At 39.1% G+C, this 24,090-nt stretch overlaps 1 protein-coding gene across 4 annotated transcripts in view; it reads left to right on the forward strand.

Annotated features, from left to right (window-relative positions):
- The window catches only part of BICRAL (BICRA like chromatin remodeling complex associated protein), a 70,620-nt gene that overhangs the window by 40,842 nt on the left and 5,688 nt on the right, over positions 1-24,090 (forward strand). For all 4 annotated transcript variants that reach the window (XM_048843036.2, XM_048843037.2, XM_048843038.2 and 1 more), the window contains 10 exons: positions 1,859-1,907; positions 7,048-7,096; positions 7,196-7,264; positions 10,123-11,826; positions 14,139-14,244; positions 15,508-15,608; positions 16,175-16,236; positions 16,385-16,530; positions 16,724-16,818; positions 22,222-22,324. In XM_048843036.2, the coding sequence (XP_048698993.1) occupies positions 1,864-1,907; positions 7,048-7,096; positions 7,196-7,264; positions 10,123-11,826; positions 14,139-14,244; positions 15,508-15,608; positions 16,175-16,236; positions 16,385-16,530; positions 16,724-16,818; positions 22,222-22,324 (2,479 nt within the window). In that variant the 5' untranslated portion in view covers positions 1,859-1,863. The remainder of the gene's footprint in view (positions 1-1,858; positions 1,908-7,047; positions 7,097-7,195; positions 7,265-10,122; positions 11,827-14,138; positions 14,245-15,507; positions 15,609-16,174; positions 16,237-16,384; positions 16,531-16,723; positions 16,819-22,221; positions 22,325-24,090) is intronic.

Below are 24,090 nucleotides of genomic sequence, written 5' to 3' on the forward strand. Positions count from 1 at the left end.
AAATATTCCCAAACTGGGTCTCTTTTACGGCCTGCTGCCATTATAGGTTTTCCCTTCCAGTGAGTGAATGCTATGATAGATCTCAAATCAATGAAGGGTACACTCAGAAAGACCTCAAGACTTCTGGAATATGCTGCTCAAACGGTTTCACTTTTGTTTCTGCTGCCTGTCCCTCCCTTCACACATTTATCTCCAGACTTCTTCTGCTTGTCCAGATATATTCTGCCCTCAACAATCTTCTTATTCACTGAACTTTTTGAAACTTTGCACTTTTAGAGAGAGGTAAGGGATTGACTCTGTGTACACAAATTTGCAGAGGGACAATAGCGTTGAGGTCTGTTATTTCTCACCTCTTTATTATTAATTTAAAAATATTTTTGCTGTTAACAAGCATGTTATCTCTGGAGACACAAATCCACAGTTTGAGAACTGCAAAATTAAGCATCTCTGACGGTATCTTCTGGGCTGCGCATTGAGTCCCATTGGATAGATAGAAAGATTAACCTAAATAATCTATACAGAAGTCCCTGGAACCCCATAAGATTGGGTCCCTAATCCATGAACTATTGGAACTCATTTACAAATCTTTTCCTAAACATTACATGAATATATTGTCTCATACTATAGAATTATAATTTATAATCCCTTTTCCATGATGAGATATCTTTGAGCTATACTGTATCTTTACATAGGTTTTTTCCTCAAAAAGCATTTTATCAAAAAAATCCGATTTAAATTAAAAAAAAATTATTAAAAAAAATAGTTGATTTTTATCCACTCTGGATAGAACCTTAAGGGGTGTCAACAGAGTGGAAAAGGGCAAAGGAGATAGAGCAGTGAAATGAGATGATAATGGTTATTGTGGTAGGAGAACCAGAATCCTACAATCTCAGAAGCCTAAAGAGCAGAGCAAACAGAGGAGAAAGTGATCAACTTTATAAATGCAGAAGAACATCTGTACCAAACTGAACCAGCAGTGAGTAGGGGAGAAGGTGGCCATGATGGTTTGGAAGTAGAGATAGGGTGGAACTAATGTACAAGTAATTAAATACAATCCAGTTAATGCAAGTGATGTGTGTAGCAGATTTTTTTTAGGATTTTCAGTTACTACTTCTATTACCAGGAGATCACTCAAGTATGCTTATGAGTATCACTTAGAAGAAACTAAGAGTGGGCATAAATTTCAGGGCCAGCCACTGACACAAATGTGTGTTAAAGGGTTCTGAGAAAACAGCATACTTCTCAGCCAGCTGCTCAGTGCCTTATCACTTAGGTTGGGCAAATAGTGTTCTTCCCAGCCCACTGGGCTGTGGTTTCTACTCCCCTCAGCTTACTTCACCTTATTGTATTGTGAATAACAAAACACCATGCTTCGTAGTCCCCAATGTTCCAGGTTTTGCAACACTTATTTGTTCCCTGATGGGTTACCTGTCACTGTAAACAAAAATTTCCTGAAAAGTATTTTACTGTGAGAGAAATATGAGTCTATAATTAACGTTTTTCCATCTACAAAGTGATTCAGTTAGTCAGTTTGGTCAGGCCGTTGTCTTCCTCCTTTTTTAAAATAGCCACAGAATGACAGGATTAAAATACTGCATTGTGTTTACACAGGTAGGTACACAGGGCTAAATTCTGCACTCAGATAAGAGTGCAGGACTCACATTAGCTTCAGGACTCGTATTAACTTTTGTGGCTGTTGTTCAAGTTCATCTAAGAATGTGGCCCAGAGTAAATATCACACAATTCCCACAAATTGTTTATTGAAAAAATGGATGTGCTTTGAAATTTTGTTTTATTGTTGAAGGAGATCTTTTCTCTGATTTTGATGAAATAGCAGTTCTTTCCTTTTTTCCTTTAGTTGTCATGGATGATGACGACGATGAGTCCTGTCTCCTTGATCTTATTGGGTAAGTTCTCTTTAAGAAATTCTTAAAGAAGAATCTATGCAAAAATCATTGTACAAAAATAATCCATATAAAAGATGATTAATTTCCAGAAGTCTCTGAAAGTTGGTGTCATGTGATAGTTTGGAGGCCTGTAAGTGAAATGAACAGATAGTCACAATCAAAGTTTATGCTAATTGGAGTCCACTGGTATTTGGCATGACACTGACTTCCCCTCTTGCCCAATGATGATTCTGTCAGGTCAGTGCTGAGTCACATTAGGAAACAGGGAAACTTATCCTACACTATTGATGCAAAGAAAATACCTCTTTTTTTGGCTAGATAAAGGACTTTAGCCTTCAGGGCTGTAAGTATAGCACCTTCACAAACATTACCTTCTAAATGAAAATATAGTTAAAATATATAGACTGTTTCAAAATACAAGCCACCAAAATTATTTTTACAGAAGATAAAATGCATTTGTGTACCAGTTTAATAAGAGTTGAATTGTTACCCAGTATTATAAAGAATTACAAACAATCAGGAATTTTAAAGGTTATCAACTTTTGTCTTTTCAAAGGCATTTTTATTTTAAATCCCTAATTGTGTAAAAAAACCAACCAAACCAACCCCCCCCCCAACCAGCCAACCAAAACCACAGTCTTCCTACTTTGAATTATTTCTATTCCGTTCTATACCACTTTTACATGCAAATTGATGTGTATTCCATATGGGATTCAAAAATCAATATTTAGGTACAGTTGCCACCAAGAAAAGCTTTGTGGAATTGAGGTATATTCACTGTAGGCATGGTGAAGTCCTTTTCCCTTGGCTGGCAAAAATATCAGTATAGTTCGTTAAGAGCAGACATTTATCGTAATATGTCCAAAATGTGTAGAATATATTGAATATCCAATATCTAGTACTTTCTTCAGACTGAATTTTTTTCCAAATGTTATGCCAGTCACTGCAATAGGAAAGTTTTCCTGCATGGTTCTAGGTATAGATGAAGTCAAGAAGACAAATCTACCCACATATGTCAAGTATAGAGAATAGTGAGCTTTATCTTGCATTGTTTATGCACCCAAAACTTCCACTGAAACTAGTGAGAGCCTTGAATGCAAAAGGAATGAAGGAAGTATCAGGCCCAATAATCACTATAATTAGATTAGACTAGTATGTGAATAGGCTACCAAAATAACAAATTGTTGGTAGTGTTGCCTAACAATCGTCATGTACAGTATTATAATATGAGACTGCTGACTTCAGCCACCAAAGGGAACATATTTACATCCTGCTTGGAACATCATCTTAAGAATTGTCCAAATGGAAGCAAAAGTGGAACAGCTCAATAATAAGCCAAGTTACAAGAATTCCAGTCCAAGTCCACAGAATGCTCAGAAGATGAGGTCCTACAAATAGGAGGGTGTTGGGGTGTAATGCATTATTTGTTGTAGTGTCCTTTTTTACTGCTTGTATCAGCTATCATTCAGAGCATATGGCAGGACAGAAAAACTGAAGTTTGTCTCCATTAAATCTTTCAGTTTGGTAAGTGTCTTCTTATCTTTATGGATTTATTTTTAGAAATAATAAAAGTTATAAGAAAGGATGGTTAGCTGGGTGATGATGAAACATCAACATTTAAATTTGTCATGATCATTAAAGCTGGTAAGCATCAGCAAAACCTCATAAACCCAACGTGTTCATATATGAATGAGACAGTGAAGCCTTTCCCCTTTGTCCTTTTAATGTTCTGTAATCTGTACTGAAAATAAGATTTCTTTTAAAAATATAGTGTGTGAAGGTTGTAGTGTGTGTGAGTAGAATCTGATCTTAGATGCCTAGATGTTAACTGAGTGTCATGTATATCATGCAATATGTTTAAAATGTGTATAGTATAACTTCTGTTTGAGCTACAGCATAGCTTTTAGAAATATATCTAGTCTTAATTTAAAGATTTCAGGTGATGGAAAATCCACCAAGTCCCTAGCAGTGTTGTTCCAATAATTAATTACCCTCACTGTTAAAAATTTACACCTTATTTCTTGCCTGAATTCGCCCATTTTCCACTTTCAATCATTTGAACTCACTATACACCTTTTCCAGCTAGATTACAGAGCCCTCTGCTCTACTATATGCATTAATATTAATTTTATACAGGTATTAGGTTTCCAGCTCTCTCCTTTTAAAAAAAAAATTCCCATTTAAATTAAAATAAGTATAAAAGTCATTTCTTTAATTAGTGGAAATAACTAGTAAGCAAAAGCTTACCATCTTATTAGCAGAACAAGTGGCAGGAAACAAATATAGGTCCATTCTAAGATTAACTCTGTAGTTTACATTTAAAAATCACTATTTGTCTTATTATCGCAATGGAGTTTGAACTGGAATGTACTTTATGAAGATTTTGAAAACGATTCAGGTTTTTCCCCCTATTTTCAATCTAGTTTAATTAAAAGCCAACTGTGATTATTTATTGTGGCTAATTAGGCTTGATTTAAATAGATATGACAATTAGCTGAGTTGGAATGAATCAGATACCCAATTCCATGAAAATGTTTGCATACTAAACTAAAGCCGTATTCTAGAGGCACAGAGTACAACTGGCTGAACCAGAAGGGTTCAGGGCATGCGTATAGTAGCAGCATGACTTTCTTGGTGTTTGTGAGCTTATGCTAGGTGGAAACTTGAGGTGTCTTTATTTTGTTTTCTATTTTTCTTTTAGGATGATCAAGAAAGAAGAGGGAAAGTTTCAGATTGACCTTGGTGTTTATTGGGGAGATCCATAACAATGTTTTATTAGTACTATTTACAAATAAAGATTATTTCTTTTAAATCAAAGAGTTCATGTAACTTTTTGAATTGAATGTGTACATTAATGGGTGTGTGAAGAAAATAATTGCTATATTTAGCAATAACTACAAAGTAATCCCTGTAACTTAGTCACATATTTGTTTGCATACAGTGAGAAATTTTACCACCAGATTTGCATTGCATGAATGTGTATTTTTTAAATACACTTGAACTCCAAATACTTAATTCATCTAGCTGCACTTTTTTTAATTGTGTATCACTCTTTCATTTAACAAAATATTATCTTGAAGGCTCTTAAGCAAAATAAGCTGTCATGGGAGGGTAACTGGTTAAAAGATATGAAACAAAGGGTAGGAATAAATGGTCAGTTTTCAGAATGGAGAGGGGTAAATAGTGGTGTCCCCCAGGGGTCTGTACTGGGACCAGTCCTATTCTACATATTCATAAATGATCTGGAAAAAGGGGTAAACAAGTGAGGTGGCAAAATTTGCAGATGATACAAAATTACTTGAGATAGTTAAGTCCCAAGCAGACTGCGAAGAGCTACAAAATGATCTCGCATAACTAGGTGACTGGGCAACAAAATGGCAGATGGAATTCAATGTTGACAAATGCAAAGTAATGCACATTAGAAAACATAATTTCAACTATATATATAACAGGGGTTCTCAAACTGGGGGTTGGGACCCCTCAGGGGGTCATGAGGTTATTACTTGGGGGGGTCGTGAGCTGTCAGCCTCCACCCCAAACCTGGCTTTGTGTCCAGCATTTATAATGGTGTTAAATATATAAAAAAGTGTTTTTAATTTATAAGGAGGGTTGCACTCAGAGGCTTGCTATATGAAAGGGGTCACCAGTACAAAAGTTTGAGAACCACTGATATATAAAATAATGGGGTCTAAATTAGCTGTTACCATTCAAGAAAGAGATCTTGGAGTAATTGTGGATAATTGTCTGAAAACATCCACTCAATGTGCAGCGGCAGTCAAAAAAGCGAAAACAATGTTGGGAATCATTAAGGAAGGGATAGATAATAAGACAGAAAATATCATATTGCCTCTATATAAATTCATGATACGCCCACATCTTGAATACTGTGTACAGATGTGATCACCCCATCTCAAAAAAGATATATTGGATCTGGAAAAGGTTCAGAAAAAGGCAACAAAAATGATTAGGGGTATGGAGCGGCTGCCGTATAAGGAGAGTTTAATAAGACAGGAACTTTTTAGCTTGGAAAAGAGACTAAGGGGGGATATGATAGAGGTCTATAAAATCATGACTGGTGTGGAGAAAGTAAATAAGGAAGTGTTATTTACTCCTCATAAAACATGAAATAGGAGTCACCAAATGAAATTAATAGGCAGCAGGTTTAAAACAAACACAAGGAAGTATTTTTTCACACAATGCACAGTCAACCTGTGGAACTCCTTGCCAGAGGATGTTGTGAAGGACAAGATTATAACTAGTTAAAAAAAAGAACTAGATAAATTCATGGAGGATAAGTCTATCAATGGCTATTAGCCAAAATGGTCAGGGATGGTGTTCCTTGTTTCTGTTTGCCAGAAGCTGAGAATGGGAGACGGAATGGATCACTTGATGATTACCTGTTCTATTAATTCCTTCTGGAAGACCTGGCATTTGCCACTGTTGGAAGACAGGATACTGGGCTAGGTGGACCTTTGATCTGACCCAGTATGGCCTTTCTTATCAAGTTATCAAAGGAAAAATGCATTTAGTCAGTTACACAGTTGATTTGGAAAAGATATAGCTTTTTCCCCAGAGAAGATAATGATGATGTTCTTGAGAAAATTTTCTTTTTTATTAATAGATTGGCAAGAAAACATCTTAAATGTTTAGTTTTTATTTATTTATTAAATATGGTAGCTCTTTATCAGGACACTAACCAATTTGCAGGCAATAGAGCTGATTAGAGGAGATTATTCCTATTTTAGTGCTTACATTTCTTGATCTAATATCATTGTTTGTCCATTTAATGCAAACTCTTTTGTGTTGTAGATTATTGGGTATTTATTTTAACAGATGGTGTAATCAGTAGTGGCCTATAGAATGGAAGTAAACATGTAAAGTGATATTTAGATCTTTTTGTAGTAATGAAAAAAAAAGGCGAAAAATATAAATTTACATATTAACATGGTTAGCTGAAAACAAAAAAGAGATCCTCGGCTGATGTAAGTTGGTATAGATCTGTTGAAGTCAGTGGAGCTACACTGATTTACATGAATGGAGCACCTGGCTCAAGGTTTTTATTATTTTTTGTCTTAATTATGCTTTTTTAACAAATGTAAGTACTTAAAAGTGATAACTTCTTTTGTTTCTTTTTAAAAAGAGATCCACAGGCACTGAATTATTTTCTACATGGACCTAGTAGTAAATCTGTAAGTAGTATTCTACTATACTATTCTAAAATTACACGGACTTTAGTGACTGCTTTACTATTAGTTTAACGTTACTTTACTACATTTGTGCCTTAACAGAGCAATGAAGACTTGACTAATGCAGGGTACTCTGCAGCCAATTCTAATTCAATTTTCGCCAACTCCAATGTAAGTATTCAGAAGAGAAAATGTGTATTTATTGTGACTACACGCTTTCGTCATGGTTTGTTTGTCCTGTATACAGCTAAATGGAGTAGATGTTGAGAATGTTAATAAATGACATAAAATAGGCACGTCTAGACCTGGAAACCTGTGAATGAATGTTCAAAGCACCTATAACTTTTTTGTAGTCACAGGTTTTATAGAGGCAAATTGTCTGCCCTCATCATCTGCTCCTTTTATTTATTTATGATATTTATTTTATTAACATTTATATTGCACTACAAACATGTAGCGAATGACATTATTCCCTACTCCAAACAGCTTACAGTCTAAAAGACAAAGATGTGACAGGAGGATAAGAAAAACACGTTGGTTGGATGAAACTGGGAAAATGGTTTTAGGGTGTGCACAATTTTCAGCTAGCCAGGAACAATGATCACAATTTGCCACCTATGTCGCCATCATTAGACAGCAGTTCCCGGTATATACCATGGTACAGGTGAATTTTAAGGAGGCACATGAAGGAGAGTAAAGTCGTGGATTTTGACTAGGGTCTCTTCCCACGTGTCAGAGAGAAAGCAGGAAGGTGCTCATGGGAGAAGTGGGCATTGTGACATTTCTTTCCCATGACAGTCAGTGGTTGCTCCCTTCGGTCCTGCTGATTAGCAGGAGTGGGGGAAGCAGGAGCCTATTTCCTGCATGTCTCAGAAACTGGAGACTTTGGGGGTGCCCATAGGAAACGGTATTAAGGGGAGACAGGAGACGCTGGGGAAGGTGGGTATTGCTGAGGGCAATGGGATTGTTTTGCGGGAGGAGTGATCCTTTAGGGGCTGTGGGAGAGGCAGAGAGCCTGCTACAGCCTGAGACGTTTGTGATGGGCAAGTAGCCAGGAGGGCAGTGGGAGCTGGGGCAGGAGGGCTTTTGGTTGTAGGTTCGTGGGGCACTATCCTGCATTCTTCCCTCACTGCCATTTAGAGTAATAGGATTTAAGGCCAGGAGCGACCATCAGATCAATCTAGTCTGACCTGTGTATCACAGGACACCAATACATGCACACTAAACCCGATAGCTGAAATTAGACTAAGGTGTTACAGCCCACAGGAAACTAAACTATTATAACCCACCAGCAGAGTAGGAGGGACTGAGGTGCACCAGTACCAAAGGACCCTTCAGTGGCAGGATATTAAGTGAAATACACCCACATGGACCTGACAAGCGACCTGCACCCGTACCACAGAGGATGGTGAAGAATCCCCAAGGTCAATGCCAGTATGACCTGCAGAAAAATTCCTTCCTGACCCCACATAGGGCAACCAGCCTCTAAGTATGTGAGCAAGAACAAGCCAGCCAAGCACCTGAGAGAGAATTCTCAGTACCACCCAGAATTCCATCCAGGGTCCCATCTCCAGCCATCGCCATCTGTGATGCTTCAAAGGAGACAAAAAAGCAAAACAAAAAACCCACAAAAACCAATATCAAAACACCCAAACCAACACCAGAATATATTGGGGGGGAAATACCTTGATGACCCCTACAGGTGACAGCTATGCATGAGCTTTTAAGAATATCAGACATGAACCAGAAGGCATTCTCAAGGTTGCTGTGCCCAGCCCCCCTCCATCACAAGCAATCATGTCATACATCCCACTCATAAATTGGTCTGGCTCTCTTTTAAAACTAATTAAGTTGTTTGTCCCCACAGCTCCTATTGGGAGGCTGTTCCTAAACGTCACTCCTCTGATGGTTAGAAACAGTCTCCTGATCTCCAGCCTGCATTTGTTCAAAGCCATTTTATACCCATTTTTTCTAATGCTAGCCCATGTCACTCACTGTGTTCTATTTTCAGCCTCTCATATACCCTCTGCTGCCACCACTGCCTTTTCCTAGAGTGGAATGCACCACAATGACATGACTCCCTGCACATGGAGAGGGAGTGGCCAGAGCACAATTCCCAGATGATGGACGGTCCTTTGGGTAGCATAGTCAGCTGGTACATGTTAGAGCAGTCCTCAGGCTGTTCTCATGTGGACAGAGAATCTGGGAGATGTAACCAGGTTTCAATTAGTCCCACTTCTGCTGCACGTAATAGAAGGTGCACACAGCAGAGAATCTGGCCCCTAAATTTTAGGTGTTTCTGAAGTGCTGATAGAGTATATGTGCCAGATTTAATCCATGTGTTTTCATGCATGTACTGTATATTATAGTTTTACAGGTAAAGTTGCAAGGTTTCTGTTACTTTTTTGAAAACCTTTAATAAAATAGCAAGAACTATCCCTCAGTATTCCAGAGTGACAGAGATGCTTTCATAAAATAAGCTAGATTCAGTAAAAGGCAGACACCAACATGAATTGAATAAATAAATTATACTCATGGAGTAGTGTGGCAATCAAAGAAAGGGGGACGAAAGCAAACATTGAAGGTAGAGGTATGAGAGTTTTCTAATATGACAATATGTGTCATGCAGCAGTTTGCACAATGTTTATGTGAGACGTCCAAAGCCAAAAATTCCTTACCCTTCAGGGGCGAGGCAGAGTTCAGAATCTGAAATTGGCTCTGAATTTCACACCCAGACCTTGCCAAAAAGGAATTGGGTTTTTGAAGACATCTTGGCTTTGAATGGGTTGAGATTTGAATTTTGCACCTTAGCAGTGCTGCCCCAGCAGTCTGTTTTGAGCGCATAAGTGATGTAAGGGCTTTGTGCTAGCCCTGTGCACAGGTTGAACTTCACCGTGCATACGTAGCTACAAGGATGTGTTGTTATAGAGGGGCTTTGTTTTTTGCAGGGAAAAATTTATTTGGAAACCGTTTGATTCTTACATTATTTAAAAAATGCAATGTAATTTATTTATTATTTTTCATTTTAGAACACTGATCCTAAATCCTCCATCAAAGGTGTAAGCAATCAGCTTGGAGAGGGGCCTAGTGATGGACTACAACTGTCAAGTAGCCTTCAGTTTCTTGAAGATGAACTTGAATCTTCTCCTTTACCTGATCTCAGTGAAGATCAGCCTTTTGATATTCTTCAGAAGTCCTTACAGGAGGCCAATATTACTGAACAGACTTTGGCAGAAGAGGCATATCTGGATGCCAGTATAGGTTCTAGCCAACAGTTTGCACAAGCTCAGCTTCATCCTTCTTCATCAGCATCCTTTACTCAGGCTTCTAATGTGTCTAATTACTCAGGTCAGACGCTGCAACCTATAGGAGTTACTCAAGTGGTACAGCAACCAGTTGGAGCATCTTTTGCAAGCAATACAGTTGGTGTGCAACATGGCTTTATGCAACATGTGGGAATTAGTGTTCCCAGCCAGCATTTGTCTAATAGTAATCAGATTAGTGGTTCGGGGCAGATACAGCTGATTGGTTCATTTAGTAATCAACCTTCCATGATGACTATTAACAACCTTGATGGATCTCAGATTATATTGAAAGGCAGTGGACAGCAAGCACCTGCAAACATGAGTAGTGGACTCTTGGTTCATAGACAAACTCCTAATGGTAACTCACTGTTTGGTAACTCAAATTCAAGTCCAGTAGCACAACCTGTAACCGTCCCATTTAACAGCACAAATTTTCAGACATCTTTACCAGTGCATAATATCATTATTCAGAGGGGTCTAGCACCAAATTCTAATAAAGTTCCGATTAATATCCAACCAAAGCCTATTCAGATGGGTCAGCAAACAGCTTACAATGTGAATAACTTGGGAATACAGCAGCATCATGTACAACAAGGGATTCCTTTTGCTTCAGCAAGTTCACCTCAAAATTCAGTAGTTGGTCCTCATATGTCTGTTAATATTGTTAATCAGCAAAACACAAGGAAATCAGTTACTCCTCAAACAGTTAGTAATGCTGGAGGTAGTATTGTTATCCATTCTCCTATGGGACAGCCTCATGTATCTCAAAATCAGTTTCTCATACCTACAAGTCTCTCTGTCAATTCTAATTCAGTTCATCATGTGCAGACCATAAATGGACAACTTCTTCAGACTCAACCTTCCCAGTTGGTTTCTAGCCAAGTATCTGCTGAGCATGTTATGCTGAACAGGAACTCTACAAGCATGCTCAGGGCCAACCATTCATATTCAGGACAGATGCTGAATAATCAGAATACAGCTGTTCAGTTAGTTTCTGGTCAGACATTTACAGCTCCTGGAAGTCAAGTTATAGTAAATCATGGAACTTCTCAAATTGTTGGTGGACAGGTGCCATTACAACAGGCATCACCAACAGTGTTGCATTTATCACCCAGTCAAAGTAGTGTTTCTCAAGGTAGATCAGGTTTTACTACAATGTCACCTGGACAGTCTACAGTCTCAAATATGTCAGCATCTAATCGATTTGCTGTTGTAAGTTCTTCTGGCACAGTACATCCCAGCCTGGGGCCACCAGTTCAGTCTGTTGCATCAGGAGGAAATTTTACTGGAGATCAACTTACACAGCAGAACAGAACACAAGTTTCAGTGAGTGTATCCCATTGTCTTCCAGTTTCCTCTTCGAAATCTATCAGCACTTTCAGTCGCACATCAGTAGGAGTAACGCAGCAACAGTTCACTTTTGCTCAGGTATGAATACCCTTTAAGTACCAACAAAACTGCACAAAAGCATTCTAAAGCATTACCTTTTTCTTTGGTGGGGAAGGACGTTAATAGGTGGTATCGTTTAATACTGTATTCTCCAAATATTCACACACAATTTACTGTGCTTACATTAATTGTTTTACAAACAAATATTGTTGATCTACTGAAAAAAAATCTAATCTTGCTGCAACCATTTAATCAAAAAACATCTTCGAATGTTTCTTTAATGTGGATGACTCTATCATTCCCATTAATTCAGAGAATCTTGCTTTTGTTGATTAGTGGTGTGATTTTTAAAAGTGTTCCATGTGTGCCTGTTTCTGCTTCCAGTGAAATCAATAGAAGTATTACCATCGATTTCAGTGGGAGCAGAACTATGCCAGCTCAGCACTTTTGAAAATTGCACTGTTAGAGTCATAAGGCAAAACTCTGTCATGTGCTAAGTACCTGAAGGTCATTTTGACTTCAATGAGAGTTACGCATGCGAAGGTCCTCTCAGTATTTGGCCCACATAAATTGGAGATGGGAAAGGGTATATGGTGCTCTAGGCCATTTCTCTGCCAGCACAGGATTATTCCCTGTAGCATATTTTATTTGTGTGGCTTTAAATGTCTCAGTGAGTTTGGATTTTCAGTTTTGGAGTTTGAGGCAGAGATACACTCTTGTGTAGACCATTGAAAGAGTTACAAAGAGGTTAATTTTATAGAGCTCTTTGGAGAGAAAAAATTCTCATATAATCAGTTGTGAAAGAAAAGCCTTATAAATATGCCTTATAAATATGCCTTCTTTAGTAAGTGATCAGTAAATATTAAAATAGTGATATTCTGTGTAACTCTGAATCAGAAACTGCATATGTGTTTTGAGATAGGAGAAATGAGCTGGATTGATTTGTGTTGTTGGGCGCAGTAAGTGAATGACGAGTGTCACGTGATCAGTAGTGGGAATTTACACCACTTCTGAAATCAGCTACAGTTATTTTGTGTTTTCCTTAAGCATAATAAATTGGTCTAGTTACCTGTTCTTCTTTGAGGTGGCCTCTGTACTTTCCCACTTGTGGGATGGGAGCTCTGGGAAGTTTTGAAAAGCAGTGTCCGTTGGAGCCACAGAAGTGTCCTCTTGTTGGCACTGAAAATTCTGAGGCATAAAAGGGCTGTGTGGCCCCAGCTACCTCAGTTCTTGTCCATGATTAGCTCTAGCTTTTTTCTGTGCTCGCAGCCATATTTTTAATTTCAAACCACCTTTATTTTATTGGTAAATTATATTTTAATTAATTAGTCAGTGTTAGGTAGTGTACCACTCTCTGGACCAGGATCCTTGTACAGCTTGTGAGACCCTCACAAGTTAAGAATATGCAGATATGATTTCCAGAGGAAAAAAGGGTTACTTAGTTATCTCACAAATGGTGACTTTCCATACTTTCTCTACTTCCTTGGCGTTGTACTCTCCTGCAACTCTTCAAATTTGTATATTTAGGACAGTGGCATTTATAAAACCTGTACTGAAGGCACTTATTAGGATGGGTAGGGATGGATAGTTTTTTGTTTTATGGGGACGTGGTACAGTAGTCTTGAAGATTTCCTTCCTCTTCTGCAGAAGGGCCTCCCAGAACATTTCAGTATTCCAGTGCTGCCAGTTCTACACAGGAAACGTGTTACACATCAGTACTCTTTGTACTTATGAGGACTGACTGGCACTGTGTTTATAAGATCTATTTATTTATATGTCAGGACAGAAAGTATAGAAGAGAAGGGAGTGTAGGGAAATAGTTAATTTCCAACCAGTCAGCACAACATGATTATTTTTCATGTTTGGGATTCCAAATGTCATTAAAATATCACACAACAGCTATTAGATGCTATGTGTGCCAGCTCATCTGAGATTTAAATTTATTAATATGATTGCACTGAGTTTTTCTATTAACATTTCTAGGTGTGGGGGTCATTGTGTTGGTATTGAGAGAAAGTAAAACTAGACTTACTGCTATTATGGCACAGTTAACCTTGCAGATGTTGAACTGTTTTAGAAGATTTAGATTTGGAGGGGGAATTCTTTGAAGGAAACTGGCCTATGTAGAGAAAATATAATATAATAAGAAATCTCCTCAGAAGACATGAGTATGTATTGAAAGTATAGTTTTTGTTCTCATTTTGTTTCTTTGATGCCATTCTTACATAATCACGGGGGGTAGGGGAAGAGTTGAACTCAATTGTAGGATTCATTTTTGTATTGTTATTAGGTCTGTTAAAACTTTCAGTGATTACTAGACTAACCTTAATTTCTCTATGGCATTTTCACAGGCTCAGAAAAAAGTTATGAACCAGTCCTCACCAGTTTCTGCATCAAAGTCACAGGATAGCTTGAGACAACCTCAGCTAACAGGTCTTCTGAGTAACACGTTGCCAGGTCAGATATTCTTTTCATGATGGTTTTCCCCAATCCCTCTGGCATTTGAAGTGGGTTCTCCTTCATTATGTCAGGCACTGACTGATGGTCGGTGGCAATGGGGAGTCCTAACAATTATTCTTTTTTTTTTTCCGTTTGAGGGACAACGGTGCTGAGCCCACAGACTTTCTCTTTAACAATTGGTCATATGCTCTTTTTCCAGCAAGGATTGCTAGTAGCCATCTGATTCTATTTGCTGGAATGATAGACAAGATGTCTTTGTGCAATGAGCAGTTAAAAATATTTTCCCACAATCCAAATGTGTCATCTGTGTGATGTGTTTAAGCATAGGAAGTGAGAAATATCAAGTCACTTTCAAACTAAGGTCTTCTGCTGCAAAATTCCAGTTATGCCTTTGAGACTTCCCGCCATCCTCATGTGATAACAACTCTTAACTGCTCACCATTTTGTCTTTCCTAGTAATGGATGTCTTAGAATCTAATCAGCAGTTGTTGTTTTGTAAAGAGAATGTAAATATCAGTTTTCAGTTAAGGTAGTGATGCACTGAACACGAGAAGATATTATATGGGTTCTTGAAATGGCACCATCCTAATTACAATTTTAAAGTTTCTAATGTAGACTTAAGTCAACAGGAAATATCACTAGACTTCTAGTTCCATTTTGATTTAATATATTACAATGAATGTACATGTTCTACACAATGTTTTTGTGCAAAATGTAACAGTACTATTTGTGTTACATGTGGTGGGTGTGTTGGGCTGAGATAATTCCTCTAAATTATACAGTAAGACAATCAGATGGGAGGCTGTCCATCTGAATCTACAACAGTATGTGATCTAGCCACTCATTCACAACTTTTAATGGCGCTGCAGAGTCTTGAGTTTATAATTTTTGGGAACTATTAGAAAAAGCTGGATAGACTCCAGTTTATCTTTTTACAAATCCCTTTTGGGATGATGCTTATGATATTTGACTTTTTTCTTATTTTGGATGGATGTGTTTAGAGATTTTAGACTGATTTTCTTTATTTATAAACATTTTTATAGTTTTCAGCACTATAGTATCTGAGTACCATTTTACTATGTACTGATTTCCTTTCGTGACTGTGGTAGCAATACTTCTGTGCAGATATTATGTGTCAACATCAATCGAAATGTAATTTTCAGATCAAGTAAAGGATTAGGCACAGGACTTCAAATATTCTGTGATGATTTGTTTTAAGAATCATGAGTAATAGACTGTTTTTAATGTGTACTTTTACAGGACAGGATTCTGGAGGTAAAATCATCCAGCAACCTTTAGGAACAACACAATCACAGCAGGAAAATGTAGTAGGATCATCTCCTGTCCAACAACATGTGCAGGTAGGGAGCATTTTCCAGTTAATCTGTTTTTCTTAATTTTAATGAAGATAAGGAACCAGGAACAGTGTAGAAATATTAATTAATAATCTCCTACATGTTATTCTCATTGATCCCTACCCTAAACAAAATCATTAATCTTCCAAAAGTTTGTTTTGGTGGGAGGAAGGAAAGAGGAATGTCTTCCAACCCCTTAGAGATATTCCAGGAGCCTCTTTACAGTTTTAAAAGCTTTTAAAACAAAACCTTTTCCTATTTTCTAAATATGAATGAATCAATATAGCAATCTGAGTGAAGGTATGTCTGCTAATTCAATACTGTGCGCTCTGCTTTTGATATCTAATCAATCAGAAAAGTGCTCTAAGGCTACACCCCATAGTTATTCCATAGCATTTTTTATTCTTTATGTGGTGGGACTCAATTGTTAACATTGTTGTTTACTACCTATGTGGTAGGTTTCTTTTTGGGGGGCTGTGTAAGATGATACGTAGTTTTACCCATTACTTACTTCATTCATGAGCAAAGCAGGAGTCATTTATGCTAGCTCACATTTATGGATGTTCATACAGGTGGATGTTCATACAGTTGGACAAAAGAGGCCTGCTGCTAAACAGCTAACAAAAGGAGCTTTGTAAGTCATCTTTTTTTTCATTTGTAGTTTTGTTATAGACATTTCTACTAACCTCTGCGTTTTTCACTCTGTCAGTTCGTAAACTGTAATATAGCCTTGCTGTATTAGAATAAATGTTAATTATTGATATTACTCACTTTCCTTTTAGTATCCTACAGCAGTTACAGAAGGAGCAGGCACATGCTGTGACACCAGATAAAAGTCAATTCAGATCATTAAATGATGCAGTCCAGAGACTCCTCTCATATCATGTGTGCCAGGGATCACTGCCAACCAAGGAGGATTTAAGAAAAGGTAATTTATATTTTAATTTGGTATGATAAAAGTTGTGCTGTTGTTTATAGAATTTTTAAGCAGTTAAATATTACATGGGCTGCTGAAAAAATTGATTGTGTAAATCAGAAAGACTAAACAGAAAGGACACTTTCGCGAGTCTGTGCTAGTTATTGAAGAACATTATCTAAATGTATTCCCTGTGTCTTTTTAGTGGACAGTGAATTTGAATCTGTAGCCACGCAGCTTCTGAAAAGGACACAAGCTATGCTAAATAAGTACAGATGTTTGCTCCTAGAAGATGCAATGGTAAGAATGATAAGCAAGAAAAAATTATTTTTGTGAAATGTATGGATCAGTTAATGCAAATTGGAATGAATTATTAAAACAGGTTTAATGATGCAGAACAGAGTGATCTCAGAGTTGTATTACTTCCCTCTGTATTCACAAGTATTGTGTGGCTACCACTGGGTAGCTGCAGTGGTTCTGCAACTGTACTGCTCAGACATTTGGGGCTAGGAGAGCCTGGAGTTGTGCTTTCAGAAGTGAAATTGGCTCTGCTTGGGAAGGGGTTAGAGAGGGTGGATAATGCCAGGAGAATTCTAGAACAGGGGTTTTTCTTTGAGTAATTGCTCATGTGTATTCCACAATAGGTGTGCGTGCTCGCCATGTGCACCGGTGCTGGAAGTTTTTCCCCTAGCAGTATCCGTAGGGGGGAGCACCCCCCTGCTACCCCTGGGCTGCGCTCCCCCCACCCTCAGTTCCTTCGTGCTGCCAGTGAAGGTGCGTCGGAATTGCTCAGCTCCAGTTCATCCCTAGAACTCTTCGTTTGATCAGTAGTACCTGTAGTCAGTTAGTTAATTCAGTTAGTTTAGTTAGTCATTGAGCCCGGTCCAGGGCATGGCCCGCGCTCCAGGCTTTGTCATGTGGCTCTTGTAGGCGTTCTATGCCAAGGAGCGACCTGCACGCAGATTGTCTGCGCTGCTTGGGAGAAACCCGTATCAGCGAAAGGTGCAAGATCTGCAAGTCTTTCAAGCCCCGGACTAAAAAAGAAAGGGACATTAGGCTCTGGGCCATCCTGATGGAGTTGGCGCTGGCCCCGACCCCGGCACGCCGCTCTGAACTGGTACCTGGCACTGAGGCGTCGATACGCGGAGACCCTCCAGTACCATCGTCCAGCCGGCACCGCTCCCCATCCACGGGCCATGCCAAGAGGACCGGAAAGACACCCTCTTTGCAACGGCACCAAGGGAAGTCTGGGATAGAGGCTAGGCCCATGTCAGGTAGTCCTTGATCCCCATCAGGCCCTAGGCCTCCGACTCACGTTGAGCAGAGTAGCCCAGCCCCTTCAGAGCAGGCCTCTCTGGATGTCCAGATGCCATCTACGCCCGAAGCCCTCCAGGCAGCCAGGGATGTCATGTCCATGCTGGTGCCCGGAGCTCCGCCGATGTTGGCCCCACACTCAGAGGCAAGCCGCCGCTGGGATCACCGCAGTCGCCACCGGCCTGGTACTGGTCTCGGTCAAGGGAACGTTCCTGACACCGCTCACTGCCCAGTGACTGTTCAGGGCTCAGTCCATGTGGATCGCCCTCGACACTGGCCAGACTGTTGGGATGGATGCTGTCCGACCGGGACTCACAGCACCGCTTGTCTTCGCGGAATGAATATCGACGGGACCGTGGTGGACGTCGCCAGTGGTCCTCGTCTTGCAGGAGTTACCGCAGTCGATTGCGGCTCGTTTAAAGTTGCGCAATGCTCCCTTATAACATTGTTTGGCAGCCGCCTGCTTTGTTCACTGCTTGTAGAAAGAGCAGCCTGTTGGAGCTAGCTGGTGGGGGCTTGGAACCAGGGTGGACTGGCAGCCCCCCTATCAGCTCCCCGTTCCCCTAAGTTCCCTGTGTGGCAGCCGCCCAGCAGGCTTTCAATTGCTGGCAGTTCAGCTGTCCCTCCTCCCGCTGCCATGTGCTGCTCCTGCCCTCTGCCTTGAAGCTGCTCCTGGGAGCCTCCTGCTTGCTGTGCGGGGGAGGCGAGGGGAAAAGGGGGGGGCTAATATTAGGGTGTCTCCCTCCCCCCTGCTCCTGCCACCCACTTACCCTATCTCCATAAAGCAGGGGGCAGGGGTGAGACGGACGGACATGAAGGGAGCTTGCAGGCAGCAGCTGCTGTCTCAACTTCCTGATTTACTTAAAAAGGCAGTGTACTTAGAGAGGGATCAGTGCACTTAAAGGGGCAATGCGCCACACACGCACACTCTCTCTCTCTCTCTGTCTATGTGTGTGTGTGTGTCACTGTCTGCCATGCTGTCATCCCTCCCTCCATTTGTGCTGCCTTGTGGAGTATGAGGCTACATTAACAATGTGTTAACCCTTGAGGGCTCAGCTGAGTTCTAGTTCATCATTTAGCAGGAAGGCATTCCCTGGGAAATATTCCACCCTCTGACTCCAGCACCTCAACCAAGCTTCACAATCATCATTGCTGTGTACAGTATTAAATTGTTTGTTTAAAACTTATACTGTGTATACATATATATAATATAGTCTTTTGTCTGGTGAAAAATATTTACCGGGAACCTAATCCCTCCTATATACATTAATTCTTGTGGGGAAATTGGAATAGCTTAACATCATTTTGCTTAATGTCGTATTTTTCAGGAACATAAGTACAACGTTAAGCGAGGAGTTACTATATTTAATAAATTTCAATTGGTATTCTGTTTCACAGTGTGATTAATTGTTTTTGAGTTAATCACATGAGCTAACTGCGATTAATCAACAGCTCTAAAAAGAACTCTTTGTTTGCTTCTCAATGTGCCAGTAATATCAGTTTCCCAACAATAAATGTAAGTCAGTACAAAAGCAAAGATAAAAATGATGTTACGGTTGGGAAAAAGAAGCTAGCGAAAATATGCACAGAGCCTGCTCATGGTCTTCCACATTGTTTAAGTGCCACAGTAGCCCCAAACATGTGACCCTCTGCTCCTCATGCATTCCAGAGATGTGTGCTTTGCTTGGCTCTGAATTGTTCAGCATGGAGGGGATCATTTTGTGGTGGTGTGGATAGGGCCTCTGGATCTATATTTATGTTGATCCAATGTCCAGCCGGGGGTGCTGAAAGGCAGAAAACTCTATACTGTGCCATAATCTGAAATAGTAGTAGTGGAGCGGTTATTACTTGCCTCTCACAAGCTATAGGTGGGTTTCTGGATTTTCACCAGACATGCATTTATTTAATGCGGGATGTAAGCATAAAAATTGGTTAGTTTTAGTTCTCAATGAGACTCAATAAATATTTGGAAATATTTCTTTTTTAAATAAAAATACTGTTGGGAAATAAAGTTAAGCCAATGGGAAAGTAATTTTCCTTGCTGCTAGGTATCCAAGGAGTATAGTTATCCAGATACACACAAGTGAGTATTCATATAGCTGGATTATCTGCACAGTGAAATAAACCTAGAAGTGTTTATTTCAGAATAATACGTTGGAATCAAATGTGCTGATTTTCAGATAGGGGTATGTTACTGTGTGGTTATTTCTGATGCTCCATATCTTTATTTGTTGAAATGATCTCACATTGAAATTGTTCATTTCAGTGTGAGGTTCTAAGGTGTAGATCTCCAGAGATAAGCATGTTAGCAAGTGCTTGGGTCTGCACTTGTTCATTTGTTCGTTTGTGGTAATGTGCAATGTGATTTCTTTACCCAAAAACCCCCTTGTATAATATCAAATTGAAATAGTTACATATTCTCTCATGTAGACAGAATGTAATAATTGTGCATTTATTTGAATGTTTAATAAGTGAAATAAATATGTGTGGATGTCTACATATATATGCATGCTTGACTCTGTGTTTCAGGATTGCTATATTTAATACTTTCCTAAGGCCCCAATGCAGGCAAATATTTATGCCCTCAGAATCTCATCAAAGTCAGTGGGTCTACCTGTGTGGTTCAGGTTGCCAGAATGAGGACTAAATTGATAAGAGGAAAGATATACTGTACATAAGCAGTATGCTAGTTTCTATTGATTGGAGGTTCTTTATTTCTAAAACAAATTTTATTCAGTCTTAACTATGTTTTCCTCTTTGAGGACTCTCTTTACTACGCACCTGGACTTTATTCATAGCTCTGCCATGGACATTCTATTTGGGTATGTCTACACTGCAGTTAAAAACCCATGGCTGGACTGTGCTGCAGGGCTGTTTCATTGCAGTGTAGACTTCCATGCTCGAACTGCTGCCCAGCTCTCAGACCCTCCCACCTTGCAGGGTCCTAGAGCACAGGCTCCAGCCTGAGCCTGGAAGTCAACACTGCAGTGAAACTGCCATGCAACCCAAGCCATGCAAGCCTGAGTCAGCTGGCATGGGCCAGCCGTGGGTGTCTAATTGCAGTGTAGATATACCCTATGTGACTTTGGACAAGTCACCTAAGCCTAACACAGGAAAGCACTTAAGAATGTTCTAACTTTAACTGTGTGAGTAGTCCCACTGATGTTGCTACTCACATTCTTAAAGTTAAGAAGGTGCATAAATGCTCTCATCTGGCCTTGTCTTCACTGGTAAAAACAAAAAGTTTTTAAATTCATGTTAAACTAACCCTTATTAAAATCCTAGTGAAGGCAAAGCAGATGTTGCTGCATCTCGATAGCAAAATATGCAGCACAGTTATAACTTTCCCAGAGAGTAAGAAGCATATGAAAACAGGCTTACAATAAAAGTGCTATAAAAAGGAAAAACTGCTATAATTTATGTAAATAATAATGTTGGGATCTATTGTGTGAATATCAGGGTATCCTCATAGTTGTTTCAGGCTTGGTGTGCTTTAAAGTCTTTTTAAAATAGTGTGGGTTTCAGTACAGTCTCTTTTACATTATCCTGAGTTTTATGGACACAAATAATTGTAGGTACAGTTGACATCATTTAGGCATCTGACTATCTGATTAGACAGCTCTCTGACTGACATCACATATATTGGGAAATAATTGTGCATTCAAAAAGAGTAGGTTAATATAAAAAAATCTATCCTTTATATTTTGAATCATTATACAGTCATTCAGATTCTGTAACATTGGAAAGGAAATGCTGTTTGGAACAGTGTGCCATGGTGTTGGATTTAATTGTATGGGATGTAATGTAGCAGGCAATGGGTTAATCCTCTAGTGCTTGGTGATGGATTTTTCCTGGCTTAATCTCATTGTGAGCAATGGATGCAGCAGAGCTGTCAGCACCAGAGAGTTAACTTAAAAAAAAAAAAAAAAAAAAAGGGGGGGGTGGGGGATGGGCAACAGAAGTGTGTTAATAAATGCTACAGTATGGGCTCTTCATGAGTGTTTTTTCTAACAAAGTTGTTTCATGCTAGATAATAAACTGCAAATGTGAATGATAAATAATGTAGCCCATCTTGAAACGTTATTCTTTGTATAATTATATTGATTCACTGTTACAACAAAGCTTTAACAAATAAAATGCAGTTATTTATTATTTTGTATTCCAGTAGTGCCTGGAGGCCCCAATCAAGATTGGGACCCCATTGTGCTAGGCACTGTACAAACACAATAAAAGACAGTCCCTGCCCAAAAAAGTTAATACTAGTGGAATACAAAAAGAAAAAAACCCTAAATTTTTATTTAAAATCCATCCTCTCATGCTCCAAAGCTGTGGCGGGATTGTTTTTTTATATGAACATATGAAGTAACTTCTAGGAATTCTGTTTTGCAGCGGATAAATCCCTCTGCAGAAATGGTTATGATTGACAGGATGTTTAACCAGGAAGAAAGGGCGTCTCTGTCCCGGGATAAGCGCCTTGCACTAGTGGATCCTGGTAAGAAATGTTTAACTTCAGCACTGTGAAGTAGAAAACTATTTGCATAATCTTCTAGATGCTAAAAATATTAGAGCCAAACCAAGCTATTGATTTTAAGTGCAGTTCCTCTTTGAAACCATTGGTTTCTGCTTCAGAATTAATGGCTTATGGTGAAATCATACCTTCAGCTTCAAGAACCTAAGTTGACGTGCTTAACATCGAGAGACTTTGTAAAGTGAAAGTTGTTCTCAGGGAAAAAATAATGGCTGCACTGGTGGGAAACCATGCAAGAACCCTGTTAGCAACAATCATGTTGTTGCTTCTGTGGACAGAACCTTTGAGTCTACAGCCAGCTAGATACAATAATACTGAGAGAATGTCAATTCCCTCATTCACTTAATGAAGTGTTACTTTTGGAGCCCAGTGACCACTTACATTCCAGCATTGTTGACTGTTTCACTACTGACAGACCAAATCAGAAACATTCAACAAATGCACTTGTGTAGTATAGGTGTATGTTCCTGTTGCATCCTGATGCACTGTTCATCTTAAAGGACATTGAGAGAATGTAAAATACAAATATTAGGACAATCAAATATTCAATGAAATGGTATTCTTTTAGAGAGGTAGCCGTGTTACTCTGTATCAGCAAAAACAACAAGGAGTCCTTTTATCTCTAAGGTGCCACAAGGACTCCTCGTTGTTTTTGGTATTCTTTTAGATATCGTATTCAGATAGTTAGGATGCTTGCAAATGCTTTGGTGCCTTATTTTGCAAACCTTACTTAATGGAGTAGGAGGTGTAGGATATGGGTCCTTGTATTGCTATCAGGTAAAACGTTTATGATCCTGCCCGCACCTCAGCATGCAGCAATTTGTGGATTTATTATAAAGCTGGTCAAGCAGCAAAGACAATTGGGTTTGGATATTTTGTTAATAACTCTTCTAGCGTCTTACTCCGTTATGTAATATTAAATGTAAGAACAGGGAGGGAGAAAAAAACTAAAACTCCTTAGCAGAATTTGGGCAGATTTGGGAGGAAAATTCAGTTTTTTGCAAATATAGATGATCCCTTTCTGTTGTTTGGTCCCTTGACCTCCTTACACTGTAAACTTGTGAAGCAAGTGGCTATCAATTTAGCATTTAATGGAGACCTGCAAAGGAACAATAACAAAAATTGTTCTTTTTGCTTCTTTATTATCTATAAACAAGGGCTAAAAGGATTTTTTTAAAAGGCTTTGTTGCTTATTTTTATCTTAGAAATACAACTGCATCTTTTCTGTTTTTTGCCAGGGGATTAGTAGGAATAAATACCTGGAGTGGGAGCTGTTTTGCCCTTCAGTTGAAAGAGTGGTGGGCTTCTTTTACAAGGTTGAGTTAAAAGGTTTTCAGATAGAAACAAAGAGTTTTGAACAATGTGGCTAAAAATCCCTTCTCCAATTACTTGCCCAGTTTTCAGTCTCCTAGCTTTATTAATTCTACTTATTTCCCAACTGCTTAAAGTGTGCTAGGTGCCTCACAAAAGGAATAAGACTGGTTCCCACCTTAAAGAGTTTATAGCCTAAATAGGCAAAACATATGGAGGATAGGGGAAAGGGACATAACGTATAAGCAAATTGTTGTTCTAATGTGGCTAGTTCTCCAGTCTTCCAAGGAATCCTCCACCAGAAGTAGGGAAATCAGGAAATAATATTGTTAATATATAGCATAAAGTGGAAGGCAAAACAAAATCCCTCCCCACAAAACTGTTTTTCTTCCTTTGCAGTAAAAATGTATTTCTTATGC

Source organism: Caretta caretta, chromosome 3 (genome assembly GCF_965140235.1).
Source record: "Caretta caretta isolate rCarCar2 chromosome 3, rCarCar1.hap1, whole genome shotgun sequence".
NCBI lineage: Eukaryota > Metazoa > Chordata > Testudines > Cheloniidae > Caretta > Caretta caretta.